General features: G+C 42.9%; 1 protein-coding gene across 14 annotated transcripts in view; it reads right to left on the bottom strand.

Annotated features, from left to right (window-relative positions):
- Positions 1-22549, bottom strand: part of KCNQ2 (potassium voltage-gated channel subfamily Q member 2) — a 97079-nt gene that overhangs the window by 17987 nt on the left and 56543 nt on the right. For 4 of the 14 annotated variants that reach the window (XM_089663384.1, XM_089663393.1, XM_089663390.1 and 1 more), the window contains 4 exons: positions 7557-7598; positions 3310-3539; positions 1639-1747; positions 791-922 (listed from right to left, as the gene is read on the bottom strand). In XM_089663384.1, coding sequence (XP_089519510.1) covers positions 791-922; positions 1639-1747; positions 3310-3539; positions 7557-7598 — 513 coding nt within the window. Of the gene's footprint in view, positions 1-790; positions 923-1638; positions 1748-3309; positions 3540-7556; positions 7599-13794; positions 13825-22549 lie in introns of all 14 variants that reach the window. The other 10 variants (XM_089663386.1, XM_089663397.1, XM_089663391.1 and 7 more) reach the window with 5 other exon arrangements.

Genomic DNA, 22549 nt, shown 5'->3' with positions numbered 1-22549 from the left:
TTAGAGGGTCATATACCTGTGTCGGCCTAGTTTCTACACACCTGTGCACCTTGATCCGCACAAACACAGAGAAAACAATGTGAAGAACTTGTTCTGACAAAGTTATGGAATGACTTCAATTTCTCTAACCTTCAGTGACTCAAATCTTTTTAGCAATGGATCAGTAAATAGTTTTGGGAGCTCTTCTTGAGAGACTTCCATGGTATCATCAGTGGAGCGCTGGCAAAAGGACAATTTCTTTAAACAGGGGCCCATAGCTTCTGTATGTACACAGCAGTGTCTGGTCACAGCATCTCTAGAATTATCTTAGCTATACCACCGGCTCTTATTGTGGGGAAATCTGGTTCATAAAGGGACGTAGACAGAATTCCATCTTGTTGTAGACATGAAGCTGGTGCTGTGAATCCACAAAGCTATCCTACAGTAGGATAAAGCTGTTTGGCCATCATGGCCACTACCTTGCCATTCTTTCCCATAATCCCTTTTAGTTAGTTACAAAGAGCTGGTACTGAAGTGCCAAAGGTCCCTCAAGTATAATTTGCCAACCCTCCACTGGGAATTATTTGAGGGGCAACAACTACAGCCAAGGGCCATCGAATTACACATTTTAAAACAGATACAGATACAATGATCTACTATCTCTAGGTATCTCAGAAGGAAATGTTAAACCAAAATAAGCGATAACAAGTCATTTGTTAAATTAAATGTGTCATTGTGATATCAAGGGTCACCAGCAATCAGTGTTCATGTGTATCTAATAACCGTGAGAGATCTGCTAAAGATGTCTTGCCTGGACTGGAGATTTTTGATACGGGCGAGCATGTCCAGATGTCCAGCAGAGTACTGTTCTATCACATCCATGACGTCGTACGGTCGTAAACTCTCCTTAAACTTCCGCTTGGACACCAGGAACCTCATGACACTGGGAAGGAAACATTGTACAATGGAAAACAATTATCCAATGACAACCAATCCACCAAAAAAATGTTTTAGTCAGGTAGACCGATTTAACCATGTTCTTCTATTTATGTTGGGGATTCACATTGGAGATGTTGATGCAACTAAACCCAGCCAAGGACAGAATCAAATTTGGCCGATTCATGGAACTGACAAATTTTGATCCATGTATGGGCAGGATGGTTGTAGTGAAGTTGATCAATCGATCAATTTCAGTACAACCAGCCTTTTTTTTTTTTTTTCTCGATCACTGCCAGCTGCTGTAGCCTCAAGCAGTGATCATTGTATTCTGATGGCTGGGTAACCTCCCGCTGTCAGAATACAAAAGATCTGTCAGAGGGATTCCCTCATCAATACTGATTGTGTTGATGGGGAAATCAAGCAATTTTCTTTTCTTCAGCTCTAGGTTGAAGGAAAGAATATTGGTTAATGTATAGCCTGTCTTAAGGAAGGAAGCCAAATGCAGGTCAAATGCACCAGTCATTGAATTCTGATGATCTCAGTAGTGTCTTAAAGGCATCTCAAATGAAAGCAGAATGCACATGAAAGCAAGCTGCATTTGACCATCAATACAAAACCAAAACCCAAGACCCCTCAGGGTACTTTAACCCAAATGCTGGTTTGTATTTTTATTTTCAGCGCTCCCCCCTACCCCATGTTGTTGGTGAGCAACAAACTTACCAAACCGCTCGAATGGACGCCTTTAGACCGGGGGTCCACTCTTCAGAAAGGAACTCACAATTACAGCTTCTGTTATCCTCAGGAATCTCCTCTCCAGGGAGACTGGCTTCTGGGGGGAGAGACCTCCCATCAATTAGATACAAACAATGGCCAATCAGACATATGAGGCAGCAGTCAAGCCACCATGCATTGTTCTATAAAATGACTAATACATAAATATGCACCTGCTGATATACAACAATGACCAGAAGATCTTACTACTAGAGGATCATTCTGTAGAACTATGGTGACATAAACAATAAAGTTTATTCAGCCAAGCATGGAAAATAGAAGAGACCGTGGCACTGGGTGGGGTTGCAACATCCAAAAAAATTCTCATCCCAAGATGGGGGAGGCAGGAAGTGTTTTCTGCAACCACAGGGTGCCAATAGACATCCGAGTGCTCCTCAATACAACAATCATGTTGGACCATCATGTCATGTCAATAGGTACCCTTGGACAAGTCCATTTCAAATGCAAAGTAGAGGAGATGGTGGCAGAACTAACAAAACAGCTTTTCACACTAGTCATTCAGAATTAACCTCAGAAATTGAAGTAACTGAAATATGAGAGGCCTCATCTTGAGTAACCAGATATAAACTTTATCCATGGAACATGGGTGTCAGTGCAGATCAGAGCCCAACCAGTGGTCGAGACAACATAGACAGTTCCGTTTACAGACATCTTATAAATAACATTCTCATTATCTATATTTTCTAGTAAATGCAAACAATTAAAATTTGCTTCTTACAACCCTTTTATGCTTCCTATATCTCTTGGGGACTCCAATGATGAGCTCTCTATGTTTTAGTCCCTGTAAGTTCACCTTTTGATCGTTCACACCATCCTTAAGTTGCTCCTACTTCTTCAGTTGAGTTATCTCTAGTATATAATAAATAAAAAACCCAGCAGATAGGGTGGGAACCCCTTATATTGGCCACAACAGGTCTCAAGACCTCAAGCACAGGAATCTCAGCACCAATGTCTCCTAAAGATAATGGAAACCATTAGGTGGCATAACTCTCCACCATATTTATAAAAGCTGAAGAAAAAGTTGTCTGCTTTCTCACAATGACCAATCAGATCCCCTTTTTAACCGCCCAGAGAAGAAACCTGATGTAATAAATGGTTTTCCCTCTAAAAGGGATGCCCACCCAAGGAGCTTGGCAGCTGGTTCTGCTGAGTATCATACAATTGCCTTTGCCAACACCCTTTCCCCCACTTCCACCAACCTCATTGCCATTCAGGGTGGCCAAAATAGCTTTACAAATGGCAATTAATATTTGTTTTAGCCGGCACTCTCATGGTAGACGATGACTGACGCATAGAGACAGCCACATAATGATATGGATATTGGCAGCATGGCGGGCGAATTAATGGCTGGGAGGGAGAAACCTTCATTGGAGCTTGCTGGCATTTAGATAAGTTATAATGGGCATACATGGAGGCTGCAGTATGGCAGGTTTGCCATTGTGTCATCATTACCCTTTTCAGCCATATAACAGAGTGAGTGTATCCTGATTGTTGCCCAAATCATTTGGCAGGTTAAACAGGTACTATATATGTGTTCTCATTGGGAATGAGGTTGAAGGTGGCATTGATGATGTAAATTCACTGATGCAATACCCTCACCTTCAGAATTCTGCCGTGACGCCGATCCCTTGATGCGGAAGGCCTGGCGTGTCCTTCCCCGGTCTCCAAAGCTCCAGCTCTTGGGCACCTTACTAGGACTTTCCTCCATGCTTTGGTCAGCGCTGGGGGATCTGCGCACACCTTGGGACTGTGGAGAGCCTTTGCCTTTCGTGGCCACACCTCTGGGGCTGGAGAAGACCCGTTCCTTCAGACTGACTTTTTGACTGCTGCTAATTAAGGAGAAAAAAAAAAAAAAAAGAGGAACTAACCAAAAGGCCAAATGCCCAAAATCAAAATCATTTAAATGAAGGATCAGCATGATGCGGCAAGGATGTCCAAACACAACTTACAACAAGGAACACAGATTGTCAACTAATTACCACCATTTCATTGGTCACCCTTTAAAAGGGTTATCCACTGCTCCTAACTTTAACCTATTGGCCTATACTATTTTACTATTTACTCTTCATTCCTTACTTCCGTGTGTCTAAGTCTTTTTTCCAGAAGAGTGATTATTGCCATTGGGATCTTAGGTGGGAGGCTAAGAAGAGCCATCAAGTCATCATCAGAACAGAACAAAGACTACTGTATATGAATACATAAAAGCAATACAAAGTACAGAAGGCCATGTACAGACACATTTCTGTCACCAGAAAATCTACATTCCCTTTAAGCCTATAAAGAAAGAATAAACAGCAGGAGGAAATTTATAGTGTACTTAGTGGCTATCCTAAATCTAGCCATTTGTAAATCCAAGGCTTGGTACAATGCCACTTGGGCATAGAACGACACCCCAACGTATCCCAGCATGCACCTATCCGGTGTGGAAAGATGACAGAATAAAGAATACACAAGCATGTATCTTTATATTATCTAAGATATAACGTGCCATGATGGCATTCACACACGCATAACATGGAGATACAAAGAATGGCGCATGCATGAGTACTGACATGTCCTTCTTGGTTAGCACCGAGTCTACCGCAATTACCTTATATTCTCAAGGGTTCACTCACAGCCAGCAAGGCTAATATAGTGCTGGTTTGTGAAAGATAACATAATGATTGGTGAAGCGCTTATGCAGATAAACTCCCCGAAACTTTATCAGTCTGCCCACCACAGTGAAAGAAAAGCATGAACATGAGGGAAAGGGACTTGGTTACAGCAAAGTCTTAGAAGAGAGTTTATAGTAGATTATCCCTTTAGCATATGAATCCAGTGGCCTAAAGGACATCAGTGGGTAAAAACAGTAGGGATGTGCAAAGTTACAGGGCTTGCTGAGGGGGGTTACAAGACTTCCTGTAGGTAAAAATGGTCAAACCAAACAAAAACTACTTTCAAAACTGGCCTTATGCAAGATTCGGAATGCTCATCCTTAAGGTTTGTCAAGGGAAGAATCTAATGGAGAGTAATGCTTACCTTACCCCACAGTCCCAGTGCCTGAATGTACTTAGGCGCCTCAACGTCATCATGTACAAATGCAGGACCACTGGTCCTACATTGTATGTAATGACATCAATGGAGGGGGCAGCAACATGACAACAAGAAAAGTAGATTTAAAGGACAGGTCATCACAGCCGGGACCATTGTGGAAGACTGCGGGTCTGTGAATTAAGAAATTTCTCTTTAATAAACCATCTCATGAAAAGCAATGTTCTTCATCTGGGGGTCACCCTAGAGTTGAGCCTTATATTTTTCTAACTGTACAGGCTTTTAAAGGAAATATTTTATTTAGACTCAAGAGTTGACAGATCAAGGCCCCCCATGATGAGGAGATCTATCAGTTTTAATTAAAAGTCCTGACCTTGTTCCAGGGCTCTGTTTTTTTAAGCCTCCACAGCTGTAATTTTCCAAAAATTTAGTTTTCCAATTTTTCCATAAGCATGTAGGGTTGGTGGTATTTAAAGCATTAGCAGTAGAGTGGTGGATAGTGAGTTGGGGGAAGGAACCAATATGATTTGAGGGGATTTTCTGTCTGAACTGAGGGAGTAAGTTGGGATATACAGTAAGGTTCCCAGAATATATGGTTCCAGTAGATACATCTAGCTTGCTTCCTCGGAATGCTAAACCCAGAGCTGATACAGAAAGAGTCAAAACTCTGTAATCCAATTTGTTCCAACAAGAAAGAAATCCCAAAAGGCCAACCGGATACACCCCCGATCAACATTCTAAACTTTCTTTATCCAGAAGTGTCAACATTTCCTAGTGAATTCAGTCTCCTGGTTGAATTCTAAACTATTTTATATGATAGAGCGCAATAGGAGTAGCGAGGATACCATTTCTTAGGAATTTGAGATGGCCAGAGATGCCAACGCCCTCATCTGTATTGTAATCTAAATTATCACAGTAGACTGGCCCTCTAAAGATTGAAATCTCCCCCAAAAAACACACAAAAAACCCTGAAAATTACAACCAGCACCTTGAATTTCAATTAATGTATTGATCACGGTGAAATTTTAAGTTAGCAATTTTCAGCAGGGTGAAGCAAAGGTTACCATAAGTACTTGTAATATTAGTCCTGAAGCTGTGATGGTACGGATGGGTCCATGCACTGAAAAGCAGACAAGACATCACACCGTGGTGAAATGATGGCCTAAAGCAGGAAGATATATTATTATATTAAAGCCAATCTCCAGCCAAAATGTTTAATTTTGTTTTGGAAAGAATAGGTAAGGCTTAGAACCTCAGGTAGGTTTTCATAGCCATTGGTGACCCTGTTGGGGAGTTTGCTTCACTTCCTGTCAAGACAAGAAGTGATGGGTAATGTACCTAAAAGCATCAAAGACAAAAAACTATTTTAGTAGAGTAAGGAAGAATTGATTGCGGTCTGTGCCTTCCTGTGCCGTGACAACCACCCCCTCCATACTTTTGACCTGGTATCAGCAGGAAGGTAAAGGAGGGACTATTATTCAATGGGCTCTAAATTTTAAACTCTTCCATACTCCATTCATAACCAACATTTTTGGGCTAGAGTTTAGCTTTAAGTATTTAGCATTTGGTGAGGCAGCCAAGGGTAAAAAGAATTATGAGGATTTAAAGGGAGATTCCATGCTGTGTTCCAACAACCCAAATTACTAAATTTTTTAGATATTTTCAAAACCACGTAAAACTGCAACAAGATAGAAGCTGAATAACACAGCAAGTACCCAGATGTATTGTTATCTGCAAGCTCTGAACCATTGGTGGCTGCTATCCAGTTCCGTGTCACTTGCCCATCTCGGTCTGGAACATCCCAAGGCTATAAAAATGACAACCAGCTAAGAAACCGATTGTTTGCTGTCATGTGAGAGATAATAAACCACGATAATAAGGCCTTTTTGTCTCTGCCTATTTTATCATAAAAAGGTCAGCTATAATGTGGTGGTGGGAGAAGGTAAAGTTGGAAAAGAGATCTCCTCAAAACTCAAGAAGACCAATTCTTCTCTCTGCTAGATGTTTTGCTGTTAAGGCTGTGCAGTCCAGGCTATGGCAAAAGGATGGTTAGGACATTAGTTTTTGGGATCTTCCATTCAAATAGAGTTTCCGCAAATCATAAGGGTTGAATGCAATTTGGAGGGTGTGGGTGGATCCCAGTTTGGTCTACAACTGAGTAGAGCTTCTCTGGGTAGGCAGCTCTCAATTATGAAGGTACCTCCAGGTCTAGGAGGAGTAGGAGAAAAAAGCCAATCTGCATAATCAATATCACATCTATTGTTCTCGTCTTTAACCCATCAACCTATCTCAACCATCAGCTCTCAATTATCATGGCACCTCCAGGTACTGTGGACCTGATCCAGGAGGAGTAAGAGAAACAAGCTGAGCTTCATCAACACTACCAAATTCACAGTTCTATTCTTTAATTGCACTGAGCCAAACTAACTCAACCAGCCCTGTGAACCCTGATGAAGAGGGGTACCCTACAGCATGGGTTGGCTTGTTTTCCTTGACCGTTATGGAAAATTACCAATTAGGACTCCAAATCAATGATGTGGAGACCTTTTTTTCTTCTACACAACCGGAATGGCTGTAGTCAGACATATGGTACCCCAAAATGATGTTCCAGTGGAAGCCAATAAAGATATTGGTGCTATACAATGATTATCTTTGAACAATTTTGATAGGGAAAAAAAAAATTTAACTTAGCCCCGAATTTCTGGAAACTCTACTGAGCAGAGAAGATTCTGGGATAGTTAAGGGGGACAGTTGGAGGGTGCAGGACGTGCAGCTGGGAAGAAGGGGGTTCTTTCCCATACAGAGTCTCACGATACCTATTTTCCCCTGCGCAGCAATTGCAGATAATTTTCCCTTTACTGGAAATTAGGGAAGAGGGAAAAGTTAATGTCAAAGCCACAAATTAGAAAGGAGAAAAAAAAAGCTTGTTGCCCCTTCTGAGAAAAAAACTAGGTTAGGTAAAATAAAAGTAGATGTATATGTCTTATATCTCATATAATTCATAATGTAATAAAAGCCATTTTCAATCGTTTTAAATCTGCAGCTTATATTAAAATTATCTCTGGTGATCCTGCCATGAAGGTCCTCCCTTTCAAGGTGTTGTCACCCTGTCACGTGGGCTTCAGTTAGAGACTACAATAGGCTGTCACCATCTGGAAACCCATCTTGAGGAACTCCATGTGGGCCCTTCCTGTTATGGGTGACAACGCCCTGTCTTGTCTGCCAATGCATTGCCACCCAGTCCCATGGGTTTCAGATGGGAGAGACAAGTGGCCATTTCAACTCACATTATGCAAGCATGGTCCATTGTTGTCACCATCAGGGACACCCACCTGAGAAACACTACGAAGGCCCATCCTGTTATGGGTGTCCTGTGTGATAATGCATTGTAACCCAGTGACATGAGCTTTACATGGAGACTAGTGGCCAAATCAACACACCTTACACAGAAATGGTCCACTGTTGTCACTATCACGAAACTTGCCCTAAGAAATGCCATGTAGCCATTGCTGGAGCGCATGTAGACAGGAAGTGGTTGCAAAGAGGCTGCAGAACATACCCAGCACTACAACAAACGATTAAAAAAAGTGAAAGGTATTTTATGGAAGAAAAATTACAATTGTTTAGCAGACTAAATGTTCTTTAGTAAGGGGTTATATCTACAGTACTTTAACTCACAAAGGATTGGTGGTTGGGCTTACTTCACAATTAGTCCAGAAAGCAGACCAAAAGGTGTCATAAAGGCAATGGGCCCTCAGAACTGAAGACTTTAAAGGCATTGTCATACTCTGGCAGTGCTTTTCTGAAGTCAAAAAGTTCAGTTGTACACAATACAAAGGCCTTGCCGGTTTATAAACTGATGCATTTCCCGTGATACAGTATAACAGGGGCGGACTGACAACTCATGGGGCCACCGGGCAATAGGGGATCATGAAGCCCCTGTGTCCTTGCCCAAACTCAAAAAAGCCTATGAAAAAGGTACCAGGGGCATCTCATGGGGCCCCCTACTGACCCCGGGCCCTCGGGCAGTGCGTGAGTTTCCAAATGGTCAGTCCGCCCCTGCAGTATAACTTTAATACACAGAGGCTCTTCGTTTCGGAGACTGACTTCATCCACCAGTCCTTTCAAAGCTACTCAAGTATGCTATAGGTTGTCACCGCCTCTCCCCGAAAGAAAAGCTGAAATCACTGTGTGCCATAAAGCTGCCAGTGCTAAGTCCGCTGTGTCAGATAAATGGCTAGCTGTGGCTACATGTGCTCCAGCACAGCGAAGCTCGGCAATAATAAAATGATGCTTTTCCAACTAGAAGGCCTTTAGGTAACAAAGCTATCAAATCAGGTTCTGTAGCATGAGGCTTGAAGACTAGTACAACAGACCTTGCGGTGCATTTAGCCAATGACAGCTGACTTTTCATCTCTTGGTACGAAAAAAAAACATAAGCTTCACTTAATGTCTGATTTAAGAAAGTCATAAGATTTGTAAATGACTTTAAATCTTTACCAAACTGTACCTCTAGAGTATTCCAAAATTATTCTCCTTGTGAGTGTGGCTAATGTGTTTAGCAGACTAGCTCCTCCCCAGAGGAGACTGCCTCAGGACCTTTCAAGGAATTCAAAAAGTATTTAAACGATTAAAGTAAAAAAAAAATAATAAAACAAAATCTGAGTAAAAAGCGGTATTAAACCCCAAAATAAAAATTGTATATATTGCAGCTTACCAATCATTAAATGTGGTGGCCTTTCTGTAACCTTTTTATCATGAAAGAAACTTTGAGATAAGTTTGAGGTCTTAGAGAACTCCTGCTTAAATTATATTGTACCTAAAGCCTGTGTTATGATGATCTGCTCAATAAGTTCCAGTAAGAAATTGCCGCTTCTCATTGATAGTGAAAATTGTCCTTTTACGTTGGTGGTCAGTACACACCGCAAAATCCAACCAATGTTCACTTTTCAACTAAAAAGGTACCCTAGAGGGTTCCAAGCAGTATATATCCTAGATCTGTGGTTCTTTACATTAGTGAGAACCTCTTCCAAAACCTTCCATTCCCCAACAGAAAATAAAAGAAAAAAATGTATTCTCACACGTGAAAAGTATTCAATATATCTACTGAAATGCTTGAGGGCTCTGAGTGAGTCTGGGTGTCACTGTGGGAGCATGGGGGTTCTGGAGCAGACTGGCTGATCCTGTAGGAGACAAGGGTTTTGGAGGGGGCTGGGGAAAACTGTGGGGGATGGGGTCTCTTGATGGGGTTGGGGGTCTCTTCGGGAGGTAATGAATTGTGCAGGGGCATTATGGAAGATTTGAGGGTGGTGCAGCAATTGGAGAGGGATCTGTAGGAGGCCAGGTGGCACTGTGATACACTGCTGAAAGTTGGGAGCTAGAGGTTCTGCAGTTGACACAGGGAGGGAGTGGCACTGTGGAGGGTTGGATGGCACTGCAGGACGCTGGAGGTCACTGTGGGGGCTGAGGGACATTGTTGTCCACTATAGAAGATTGTGGGAGTACTATAGGAGTCAGGAAGATCTGTGTGAGGTTAAGGGATCTGCAGATAGCTGGAGGCCTAGTAGCAGGAGGTTAGAGGATCTGGCTGGAGGCCTGGGAGAAGGGTGGCCAAGGTTGAGAACCACGTCCTAGATTATATATTTTGGGTAATGCCATTTTTGGTGGTTGAGTGACTTTAAACTGATATCAGTACATAGATTCAGTGCTATCCACAAGTACTACTAGTAACTAACCTTTCTCCAGCTAGAAAAAACGTTGACTGTTCTAATGTCCTTGACTCAAGACTCCAATGTGGGATCTTTCCTCACAATGACCAGACTGCTAAGATCCCTGAACTGAGGGGCTTTTAATTCACTTCAAACAGGTATAGCATTCCCATACAAGTCTAGGGGAATGCAAAACCCACATGAAGCAGGTCATATGAGGGTTAGAAGGAGATCAACTGCAGATGTCAATGAACTTTGAGCGATTCCAGAAGCATCTCAAACTAATGTCACTCTAATGACATCAAACACAAGCCCAAAGCTGGTCAACATGGGCTCCAACTTTCTACTAATCAGGACAAAAATAAAAAGAGAAAACAGATACAAGGAGCCATCACACAAAACAACCAGAGTTCAGGATTCATTTTACCAGCTCAGGTTGGAGAAACACCTGGCTGGTCCCATTCTCATTTTCTCTGTTAATAACGTGGCTTCTTATTTTTATTGCTCCCTTACGTCTAGTAGGCTCAGCACAAATAGGAACTGTTACCTCCTGGTGGCTCATTTAATGAACTGGCACAGATAGGAACAGTGTCGCCCCCTGGAGGTTCATTGGTTGAACTTGCACAAATAAGAGCAATGCTGCTCCCTCGTGGCTTGTTTAATGAACTACAAGAAATAAAGACTCCTTTATAACCATTGGTGTTGACTTCACATATGCAAAGCACCAGTTTTTGGATCACAGTAACATTCCTATAATTTTCCCTATAAAATTCTACATCATAAAAAAAAAAACGATATTGAAATGAAGGTAAGTTTCGACTTTTGATAAAACCAGACACAAGGAACAGAGCCAATAATGTGACTATGGTAACTGTCGGTGTTTGATTTATGTAGACCATGGCTGTTGACTACTACTTCAGTCCTGGAGACACTCAGATCAACATTAAAGGGCCCCCTAAGGGTAGAAATAAAGGGCCATTTTGGGGACCGCAAAACACTTCTTGGCCAGTTACTGACATGGAACAAGTACATAATTTGGAAAGGCACTCAATACACCTGGGCCAATGCACCACAACCTATAGACATGGACCATCCATACGATGTGACATACTTTGCTGAAGAAAAAAAAAGGCTGTAGGTCCAAAAAAAAAAAAAAAAACTATTGCAGACGTGTGTTGGTAGCCTATTTGTCTCATTAGCCCTTCCAAAAATGCCAAGGTCAATGAAAGCCAAGAAACGTGTATTCTTAGAAATCAGTGGATACCCTTGGATTATTCTCCAAGGTAAGTGTACCTATAACTAATCTGAAACAATGCCACCTACAGGTGTGATAAGGTACTACATGCTACAAATACATCAAGTAGTCACATGACCAAAAAAAAACCCTCTGCCAAACCTAGCCTGTCTCAGTAGTAACCCCCGAATCCAGGTACCATATAGCTCATTAATTGAATAATCCTTTATTATTTCTCTAAAACAAACTTCCATCATCAAGTAAAGGGCATCTCCACACAAACCATTGAGGAGGTGCCTTTTGAAGTGAAGATGAAGTCAACTATATAGTGCAAATAAACTCTGGACTTCCTGACCTTTGAAACATTGGTTCAAGTCTCTGTCCTGTACCTCTAGGTGTCTTGGTCATGGACATCACTGGAAACTTTCAGCACCCAGGGGAAGCAGACACCAAGTACTGGCTCCTAGAAGTTGGAAGGCACTCCTAATTTCCACACTATGCTAAGTTCCCCTTTAACCAGACACTCTACAATATCAGAAAATGGAAGATGGAAGAGGCTGTTTAATGCAGTTATAAATGAAGACATGCAGGAGATTTGAAGGTTTGTTGAAGCTGACACAGGTGGCAATGACACAAAAGACTGATAAGTGATAAGAAGAATATGACATCATAGTTACTGATGAATCACAAGACTCTGAAAGCCAAACAACAGCCCAACTATTTTCTTCTGTTCTGGGAAAGGTTAGAACCTCTATCAGGCTCTCACTCATGTGTGCCATCTGGTAAAGATTCCCCTTCCTGTTCTGGGGACAACCAGCCACTTCCTGACACAGGGTATCATTAAGACAGGAATTAAAGGGAAATTTCCCCAGCTGCAACATAGATAGCTATCAAAATCTAAGCTTTTTGCATGTCTAATAAATAGTTGTTTTATTGATGCTTGTGTCTCCCATGGCAAGACCTGTATAAATTTCCACCAGTGTACATTTTTTGTAGAATAATTAGACATCAATGAGATATATCTCACCAACAAATGCTTTGGGAACACGTAGAGCCCCTTTCTTGAGGTACTGTGCCTTGAAAGGGGTTCCTGTGTGATCCAGAATTATTTGTTAGGTTTATTCATCTCTTAATAATAAACAATTATTCTAGAAGAATGGCTGACTGGTGGAAATTTCTACAGATCCAAATGGTGGAAGGTGCCATCCCTCCAGTCCACCACAGCACTCTATATTGTATGGGTATTTATCCATATAGCGTGCAACTGATGCTATTTGTATCTCATGGAAATAACTCTGTTGACTTTGGTATTGTGATAAGTGGAAGGACAGAAATGAGAGGGCATCTTCCCAGTGAGGGACACAGGAATCTACACTGGACAGACAAATGAACACTTTTAGCATACTGAGGAAACGTTCAAGCTTTTACTGCTGACTTTGTCCCAGTTGAAGAGATTCAGTCAACTCATCAATAAAATGGAGAAGTTCTAACCCTTCCTCAACTTCTCATGAGTTCTAGCTGGACTTGAAGAAAAAAAAAAACTTATATTAATTGAAGGAGCCATTTTGTGGGCTTAGTTTATAGAAGAACATACATCAAGGCAACAATTTTGTGAAAACCCATACAGAGGAGACCCAGTGACATCACCACCTTTTTAGGTTTAATGATCTTAGTGGCCACCATAACCATTTGGTGAACAAATGAGACAATAAGGTTGGTGGCAAAGGGCAGGGAGAACAGCTATTGCTTTTGATCCTCTTTTTTCAAGAGCCCAGCAGGGATGTCCATGAGGCCTCCATGTTGTCCATGTTAGGAGAAGATGCACTTGGACAAAGGAGCTTCCTAAAACTTAAGAAGGCCAATTACTACAACATCAAGGACCATAGGGAACAGCGTTTGTTCCCAACGAGCTGACCTAAGACCACAAAATGCCATCCTTTACAGCAACAGCTGCCCTTTCGTGTTAGGGAGATTAAATGAAAAACTTAAAATGTTATAAAACAGATGGATTTTCAATGATCAAGGGAAGATTAGATGAAGCACACACAGCAAAAGAGATGGGTGGGTGTGAGTTTAGGTTACCACAGTTAAGCGACGCTTTAGGATACCAACCTGGGAGGAGGCTCGGTCTGTTGCTCCTTCCTTAAAACAAAAGCGATATCATGTTAGCTGCAATGCAATGAAAGATGACGCAGTCTTTGTTAATACAAGGCTGTCGTGGGCCTGGGCTGCAGGCATTAGTAGAAGCAAGCCAGGCACGTGGCAGGAAGGTAAAGTGAGGCCTCAAAACTCAATATCCTCCTACACAAATAGCCTGGTAAGCTACACCAAAATGGACAATTCAAATGTACCCTTTTCGTTTACCGAATATACAAGTAATAAGAACCAATCATGACTAGGCTTGTATATTTCCCCCAGTCTTAACTGATAATTATGGGGGCCAGCTTATGAGAAATTAATTGTTGCCCCTCATTCAGCTATTATTTTTGTCTGCTTGAAGACAGTGGACTCCTTTAGAAACTGCCTCATCTCACACAGAAGGTCAACCAGCATCTCAGGGTATGTAAAAGTATCAAATAAAAGAAAGTAAACCTCCCTTTTCTGATGCCAATGGGGCTAATGTAAACAATCGAATGCTTGAGCAGTCAAAGTCAGTCAGGTGTTACTTTTTGCGCATCCAGAGAAATACAAAGCATGTCAAACCCAACCTCAGAAAGGTCTTCCCTAATGGTCCTTTGGGTGTAGGTGGTAAGGAAACAATGCTCTTCTACACGTGCTTGTAAAAATATTATGAAACTGGGAGATGGCGCGTGGGATCAGGCAGTTGACAAGACAGCAACTGTCAGACCTCAGGTGGCCTCTCAATGCTATCAAGTTGAAGTGTCACTAAAATAGGGAGCAAATGTCAAACTTTCATAAGCTTGAGGGTTGTCTTATATGTTCTGCTCCTGGACATGAAGGAGGTTTGAAGTTTTTAGGCCCGAATAAGCATGACGCTTTTGAGGGTTCTCTTATATGTTCTCCTCCTGGACACGAAGGAGGTTTGAAGTTTTTAGGCCCGAATAAGCATGATGGTTTTGAGGGTTCTCTTATATGTTCTCCTCCTGGACACGAAGGAGGTTTGAAGTTTTTAGGCCCGAATAAGCATGATGGTTTTGAGGGTTCTCTTATATGTTCTCCTCCTGGACATGAAGGAGGTTTGAAGTTTTTAGGCCCGAATAAGCATGATGGTTTTGAGGGTTCTCTTATATGTTCTCCTCCTGGACATGAAGGAGGTTTGAAGTTTTTAGGCCCGAATAAGCATGATGCTTTTGAGAGTTGTCTTATATGTTCTCATCCCGGACATGAAAGAGGTTTGACATTTTTAGGACAGAATAACTGAAACATTAGAGGGTTTTCCCATATGTTCTCATCCTGGAAAAGAGTCCTTGAGTATGACCGGGTACAACAATACCAGACTCATGTGCTGGTCTTCGCCTTGTATGCTTATACACTTAATACATCAGTAAAAGAGATTTAAGATCTTACTTTTGGTGTGTAGGCCATTTTCGACCTTTGGACATTAAAAAAAAAACCATTGAACTTCAATTTCTGGCATAACACTGGACATCGAATACTGTACTATGAATACCGGATGAAAGGTAAAATCCACAAAGACCTGCCATGTTCACTAAATTGATAAATATTGGATAGTTTGTGATGTTGCTGCAGTAAACAGGGACCCCTTCATGGTCCTTACCGCTGACACCGATTTAACCCTCTCTATTGCCTCTAACTACTAACCAGCCTCACCCCTTGACTTCTCAGGCCTCATTCAAATTGGCACTCCTGCCTTTACCCTTTTTTAAACGCAGGAGAAGTCATCTGGGAAGTACGAGGTTGCATTCACACCGCAGGAGCACGGGATTGCATGCAGTTTTCCTGCAAATCGCATCTATGAAATGTGCAAAAAATGCATTTCACGCTTGTCCTGCCATTGGTTATTGATGGCACCCCAATCATTTGTTGCGTACAGGGCAGAACAATGAAACAAAAGAGCTTCCCTGTGCATGTAGCGCAACAATGCGCAGTTGCGTAACGCCTGATGTCACATGACACAGTGTGAAAGAAGCCTTATAACTTTATTACCTCCCATATCTGTGTTTAGAAGCTTTCCTTTAGGCCCCTTTCTCTTCTGCGTTCTGGACCTTCACCCCTGAATGCACAAGGCCCGAAACGTTGGTACCATTATGTACAGCATTTAATCCTGCCCGCCACAGACAGCTTGCCTGATGTGGGGCTGGATGCTGCACCTGTCCCACCCTGGCACGCGACAAACGCCAGGAGGGATGCCCGGCAGCTGGATGGCCCATGAGCAAGGCTTTGTAAGAAGAGTCCCTTTCCTCAAAGCTAGACACTAGCTCTGAGGAAAGGGACTCGTTCCTGAAACGCGTCAGCAAGCCAACCACAATGACAGTCGGACACCCTGCCATTGTTATGGCCATCTCTACCTTCTTACAAAGCTTTACATACATGCTATGTTTGTGACTATGTTTTCGCTCTTTTTTCACTTTTTAATAAACCTTGGATAATGCACGAGGGGTTTGCACCTCCTGTTTGCTCTTTTCCAGTTGTTGATTTCCCCATCTGAGGAGGGCTGCATCTCCGATACGCTATCCATAGGCCACTTTGATCCTGGTTCCCCTGGCTTTCCTTTGGCAATTGATCCCCGGAGCGCTGGAGAGTACATTCTGTTGTCCGGTTTGGTTGCCCATGGGCAAGGGCATCCTCTAAATATAGGTTTGAAGGTGCCAGTGTCAATGAGGCCTAAGAAACCGGAAGCATCTGGTGTTCATGAGCCATAGAATGTATTTGTCTTTCGTCACCATTTTGAGGAACGGTTCTAGTTTTCAGCAGAGAACCCCTTTATAGACAAAAATGTCTGTCCTTCCAAATGCGTCCATGATTAATAACGACAACCATGGCAAAAGGCAACCATTTAGGTCAAGCTTGGAGAGTTCCACATACCTTGGGTCTGATATAGGGCTTCACTGGTCAAAGTGGCAATGGAACTTCATGTTGTCTATAGCAACCAATCAGATCCAATCGCTCCTTTTTCTGATTGAGGATGGTATAAGAAAGAAAGCGTTTCCTCAAACACGATGATAAATGAGGCTCAGAGGATTCTTTAAGTGTCTAAGGAAGAACTGCCCGCATCACCCATGGCAACCAGGTTCTCTGACTTCTATAGGACATACAAACGGCGTTTCCTTCCTCAGCACATGATGTAAACAATATGGCCGCCGTCTTGTTCCATTCCATTTCCCGAGTCCATCGGCAGCGTCCAAAATGTCTCCCCCTTTGACAACGCACTCTCTTTTCACACAAGACAGAGGGGGCCTCTATTATGACTCTTCAAACTTCACCTCACATCCATCGGGAGGGATGAATCACCGACGGAGAGGGAGGCGTTGCTACAGCAACCGCATTCACCCGTAACCGTGGAAACTGCATACCGATCGCCTCGGCAGCCGAGAACAGGCTTACATTTACACAGCAAAAGCCGCGTCTGACTGCGTTGGCGGAGGGGTTGTGGGGGGGTTGAAGTGTCGCCATGTTTAATTATTGATTAGATTCCAGGCTGAGGCCTACTAGCCGGGCCTTCAGGGGGAATACAAAGCAGGGACATATTTATTATTGATAGATGGTCAGTGACCCCGTCATGAATATTCACCGACCGAAAAATGTTAATATTAAAAACACGAGAAAAACTACAGCCTGCGCCAATTCCTACTCTACAATGCCGAGCATGTCCAAGTTTACGGAGGAAGCTCCACCTATACATGAAAATCTGATCATTTACCGTCCTGAAATGGGATAACCCTTAATGTGAGAAAAACAATTATCTTCAGTGTCGCCCATTCAAAGCTCGGCACCATTTTGCCCCGGGAACAAATAATCCTTTTTTTGGGGGGGAGGGGGGGTAAATGGCGCATTCTTGGCCCCACAGAGTTCAATGGAAGCACCAGAAAACACGTAACACAAGCGTTTTAGAAACCGTTTTTTTGTGCTCTGGCAATGAAGAGGACAACATATGATGTCATCGATGATACAATCCAATCAGCACGTATCCCGCTGTGAACATACTTTAAGAGCCTGTACACATCATGGAGCAAAAACCGTACCAAATTGTATCTGCAATGCGTACGGAGCCACTAGCAGATGCATGTGCGTCCACCTCAGGGCTGCGTACAGGTAGCCCACTTTGGTGCGTTGTAGCGCCTGGTCAGCTATACTGCTACAGGGCGGCACCTGTGTGCAGAATCATGTATATATACGTCATTCTGCATTTTGCGGGCAGGGAGTGCGAGCGAGACGCACGCGCGCCCCACCCGCGGCCGTGGATGTCAATCACCAGGTAATTACCCGCTGTCGCCCAGTGATTACCGAGCATCTCTGACGGGGAGGAAGATAGTTTTGATTACAATCTTCCTCCCTTTCAGCTTGGGCACACTGCACAGTACAGCCATTCCCATCAGAGTGCTTACAGTGAAGCACACCGCCCCCTAGTTAAACACTCCCAGCACACAGTTAACCCTTTGATCACTCCTCACATTAACCCCTTCCTGCCCAGTGCCATTAGTACAGTGCCAGTGCTTTTTTTTTTTAGCACTGATCACTGTATTGGTGTCACTGGGGATGTCAGTGACACCAAGTTAATTTCCCCCCCGTGTCAGAATGTCCGCTGCAGTCCCGCTAAAAGCCGCTGATTGCCGCCATTACTAGTAGAAAAAAAAATCTATACCGCCATTTGTAAACGCTATAACTTTCACGTAAATAAATAAATTTACACGTATTGGGATTTTTTTTTTTAGCAAAGACATGGAGCAGAATACATTTTGGCCTAAATTTATGACAAAATTTTTTTTTTTTTTAATTTTTTTACCGGACACGTTTAATAGCAAAAAGTCAAAAATATTGGGTTTTTTTCTCAAAATTGTAGGTCTTTTTTTTGCTTATAGCGCAAAAAATAAAAAAAACGCACAGACGATCAAATACCACAGAAAGAAAGCTCAATTCCTGGGAAAAAAATATGTAAATTTCATTTGGGTGCAGCGTTGCATGACCGCGCAATTTTCAGTAAAAGTAACGCAGCGCCGTTACGAAAAAAAATGGCCTGGTCAGGAAGGGGGTACATGCTCAGGAGGGCAACGGGGTTAATGCAGGGCGCAGCATGACGCCCTATGTGCTTATATGTGGAATGACAACAATGTATTTACTTTTTTTTTTGCCAATGTTATTATTACATGGTCATGTAATGAACCTCCTCAGACTCCAGATGAAAAGTGGCATTGTCACCCATTGACGGTTTCAGGGGAAATAAATGACAGTACATGTCTTGGGCAGCACAGTGGCTAAATTGGCAGCACAGTGGCTAACTGGTTAGCACTTCCGCCTGGCAGTACTCGGGTCGTTGGTTCAAATCCCAGCCATGGCACCTCCTGCCTGCAGTTTGCATTTTCTTCCTCTGCCTGCGTGGGTTTCCTCCGGGTACTCCAGTTTCCTCCCACACTCCAAAGACATGCTGGTAGGTTAATTGGCTCCTGTCTAAATTGTCCCTAGTATGTGTATGTATGAATGTGAGTTAGGGACCTTAGATTGTACGCCCCTTGAGGGTTAGGGACCTAAGATTGTACACCCCTTGAGGGTTAGTGACCTTAGATTGTACGCCCCTTGAGGGTTAGGGACCTTAGATTGTACGCCCCTTGAGGGTTAGGGACCTTAGATTGTACGCCCCTTGAGGGTTAGGGACCTTAGATTGTACGCCCCTTGAGGGTTAGGGACCTTAGATTGTACGCCCCTTGAGGGTTAGGGACCTTAGATTGTACGCCCCTTGAGGGTTAGGGACCTTAGATTGTACGCCCCTTGAGGGTTAGGGACCTTAGATTGTACGCCCCTTGAGGGTTAGGGACCTTAGATTGTACGCCCCTTGAGGGTTAGGGACCTTAGATTGTACGCCCCTTGAGGGTTAGGGACCTTAGATTGTACGCCCCTTGAGGGTTAGGGACCTTAGATTGTACGCCCCTTAAGGGTTAGGTCCTTAGATTGTACACCCCTTGAGGGTTAGGGACCTTAGATTGTACGCCCCTTGAGGGTTAGGGACATTAGATTGTACGCCCCTTGAGGGTTAGGGACTGATGTGAATGTACAATATATATGTAAAGTGCTGCGTAAATTGGCGGCGCTATATAAGTACCTGAAATAAATAAAATAATAAATAATTAAAGCTGAACTCCAGATATGATCTTGATTGCATCGTTACATTGGTCCAGGCTGGCACAGTGTAAGTATGCATTACTTGTACCTGACGGACTGCTGGGGAAGCTAAAAATCGCTGTAGTAGTCAGCACTACTACAGTCATAGGCATGCACATGGGGTGTGCCGGAGGTGCCTGGGCACACCCTAATTGCCCAGTGCGCTTTAAAATCAGGCTGGTAAAAGGAGGACAGCACTCCAGGTTTTGGGCTCAGCCGGCTCAGTCCTCAGGGCAGCAGTGTGCAGCCTCCACCTCCGATAATAGGCATCCTAGGAAAAGCAGCAGCAAATGCCCGGCTACACACAAAGCCTCCACACCGATGCCTCCATTCGGCCTGTCTCCTTCTCTCTCTACTGGAAGACAACCAATGAGAGCATGGGGACAGCGACTTTAATATATACAACGCATTCTCTGATTGGACGAGGTGGAGATCAAGGTGGCAGCACCACCCCTCCTCCCCACCTCGATCAATCAGAGAATGCCTTGCATTAAAAAATAAATGCATTCAAGGTGTTCTGTGAATGGGGCAGTGCTGAGCAAGCAACCAAGTGGTCAGTGTGCAGATTACAGGAGTAGCGCTGACTACTACAGCGATTTTCAGTGGCCCATCAGGTGTGAGATTGTGCCAAGCTGGAACTATGCAAGTATGCAATACAGATCATTCCTAGAGTTCAGATAAGGACTGCACGCTTTGACTTTCCTGGTCCGCGCATTTGTCCTTGAACTGTAACCAGTGCAGTGACTGTCCTCAGGCGATACACAGAGATGAAGCAAATCCTTCTACATAAGATGTACCTGTTTATCTGCAATCTTTTCTTCTCTACATCTGATCAGCCTGCTGAATTTAGAAAGCTTTTCTAGAGGTCAGAAAAAAGGGGGTGGGGAGCTGAAGTTACAATCCACAGTGAGGAGAGCTCTGAGAGAACTGATTGGAGGGAGGAGACACCCCCCCTTCACATAGCTCACAGGTACAGAGCTGAGGCTGTCAATCTGCTGGAGGTCCCTCACTCCCGCAGGGGCAGACTGACAACTCATGGGGCCCCCGGGCAATAAGGGATCATGGGGCCCTGTGTCGTCACCCACACCCAAAAAAGCCTATGAAAGGTACTAGGGGCATCTCATGGGGCCCCCTATTGACCCAGTGCCCAAGTGCCCAAATGGTCAGTCCACCCCTGCTCTCCCATCACCATTTTTTCCTTGGTGTCAGGAAAACTTGTCAGAAGTGACTCATGCTGACAGCAGAGGAAGGAGATAGCAGACAGAAATGACACTTAGTGCTCTGGATTGAGACAAGTACACACTATACAGGGATATGCTTTATTCATCTCTCATGTCTTAGGTTTACAACCACTTTAAAAGCCAGAAAACTGCCATTTGCACGGAGAGGTCGGAAAAGCAGGCCCCAGATTTCTCCAGGTAAATTTTTACATAAAAAATGTACATTATTTTCTCATGTCTCTTTCTTAGCCATCTGTGGTACAACACTGCAGCCATCATTGTATTCCCGCTAATGCCCAGACTAGGACAATCCACATAGGACAGAAAATTCGGTAGCCTACAGCAAGTATTTTACTGATATTAAAGTAGACAAGTCCTTCAGCTATTTTTTTCTTTTTTAATGGAAAAAATTTTGAATTTCACAGAATGTTGTATGTGGATTTATAGTGCATGAGACTGGAAACAGCATAAAAACATAAAAATGAAAAAATACATGAAGGGTTGAATTAGGCGAGTAGGATCTCTCATTGGGTATGGGACAAAGCCATTGGATATTTGACTGCATTTGCTCTGGGGTTTACAGCAATCTAAAAGCATGCAGCAATACAAAATACAATATGGTAATATAAGGGGATCTAAAGCTACAAAATATCCAGTTTGTGGCCCTTGATGAGGGAGGATTTCAATTCAATTCCCATACTAGAGGCACAAAAGCAGGGCGAGAAGAAATCTCTCCCAATGGGGAAATCCACTCTTAGCAGTCATTGGAACAGTTGTCAACATTAGAAGATTTCCCCTCGACTCCTATTCTGGTGACCACTCTAAAATTGCAGATGTTCCATCATTTGACAATGGTCACCAAAAGACCTAGAGGGAGCAATTATTCTCAGCTAAAAACCTAAAGTGGGGGCTAACGCCCCCCCAAAAAAGTCTGTCAATAAACTTTAATATTGCAGCTACAATGTAAAAAGGAAATAAAAATAAAACACATTAAAGGAGCTCAATAAAATGTATGAAAGAAGCTAAAAAAAAGGAACTAAAATTTTATGAATTTATTTTTTAATTGTTACATTTTTTCTTATAATTTGTTTTATGTTTACTAAAATTTGTTTGTTAAAATTGTTTATGTCAGTCAAAGGATTTGGGCAACTGTCTTGGTTAATGGATCATGAGATCTATATTAACTATGACATTTCCAGTTCAGTTTTTTACATGCTATGTCCAGGCCACCATATAAAACATCATATAAAAGAATAAATACATTCTAGAAGTAACATATTGGTTGGAAAAACACGAACGTCTAAAAGGCATATGAAAAATCCTTCATAAATAATAAAGAAGCCCAAATTCCC

This window comes from Staurois parvus, unplaced genomic scaffold (assembly GCF_062004578.1).
Source record: "Staurois parvus isolate SC_StPar_1 unplaced genomic scaffold, SC_StPar_1.0 ptg001677l, whole genome shotgun sequence".
In the NCBI taxonomy this organism is placed as follows: Eukaryota; Metazoa; Chordata; class Amphibia; order Anura; family Ranidae; genus Staurois; species Staurois parvus.
This window is presented reverse-complemented; position numbering and strand designations above follow the sequence as displayed.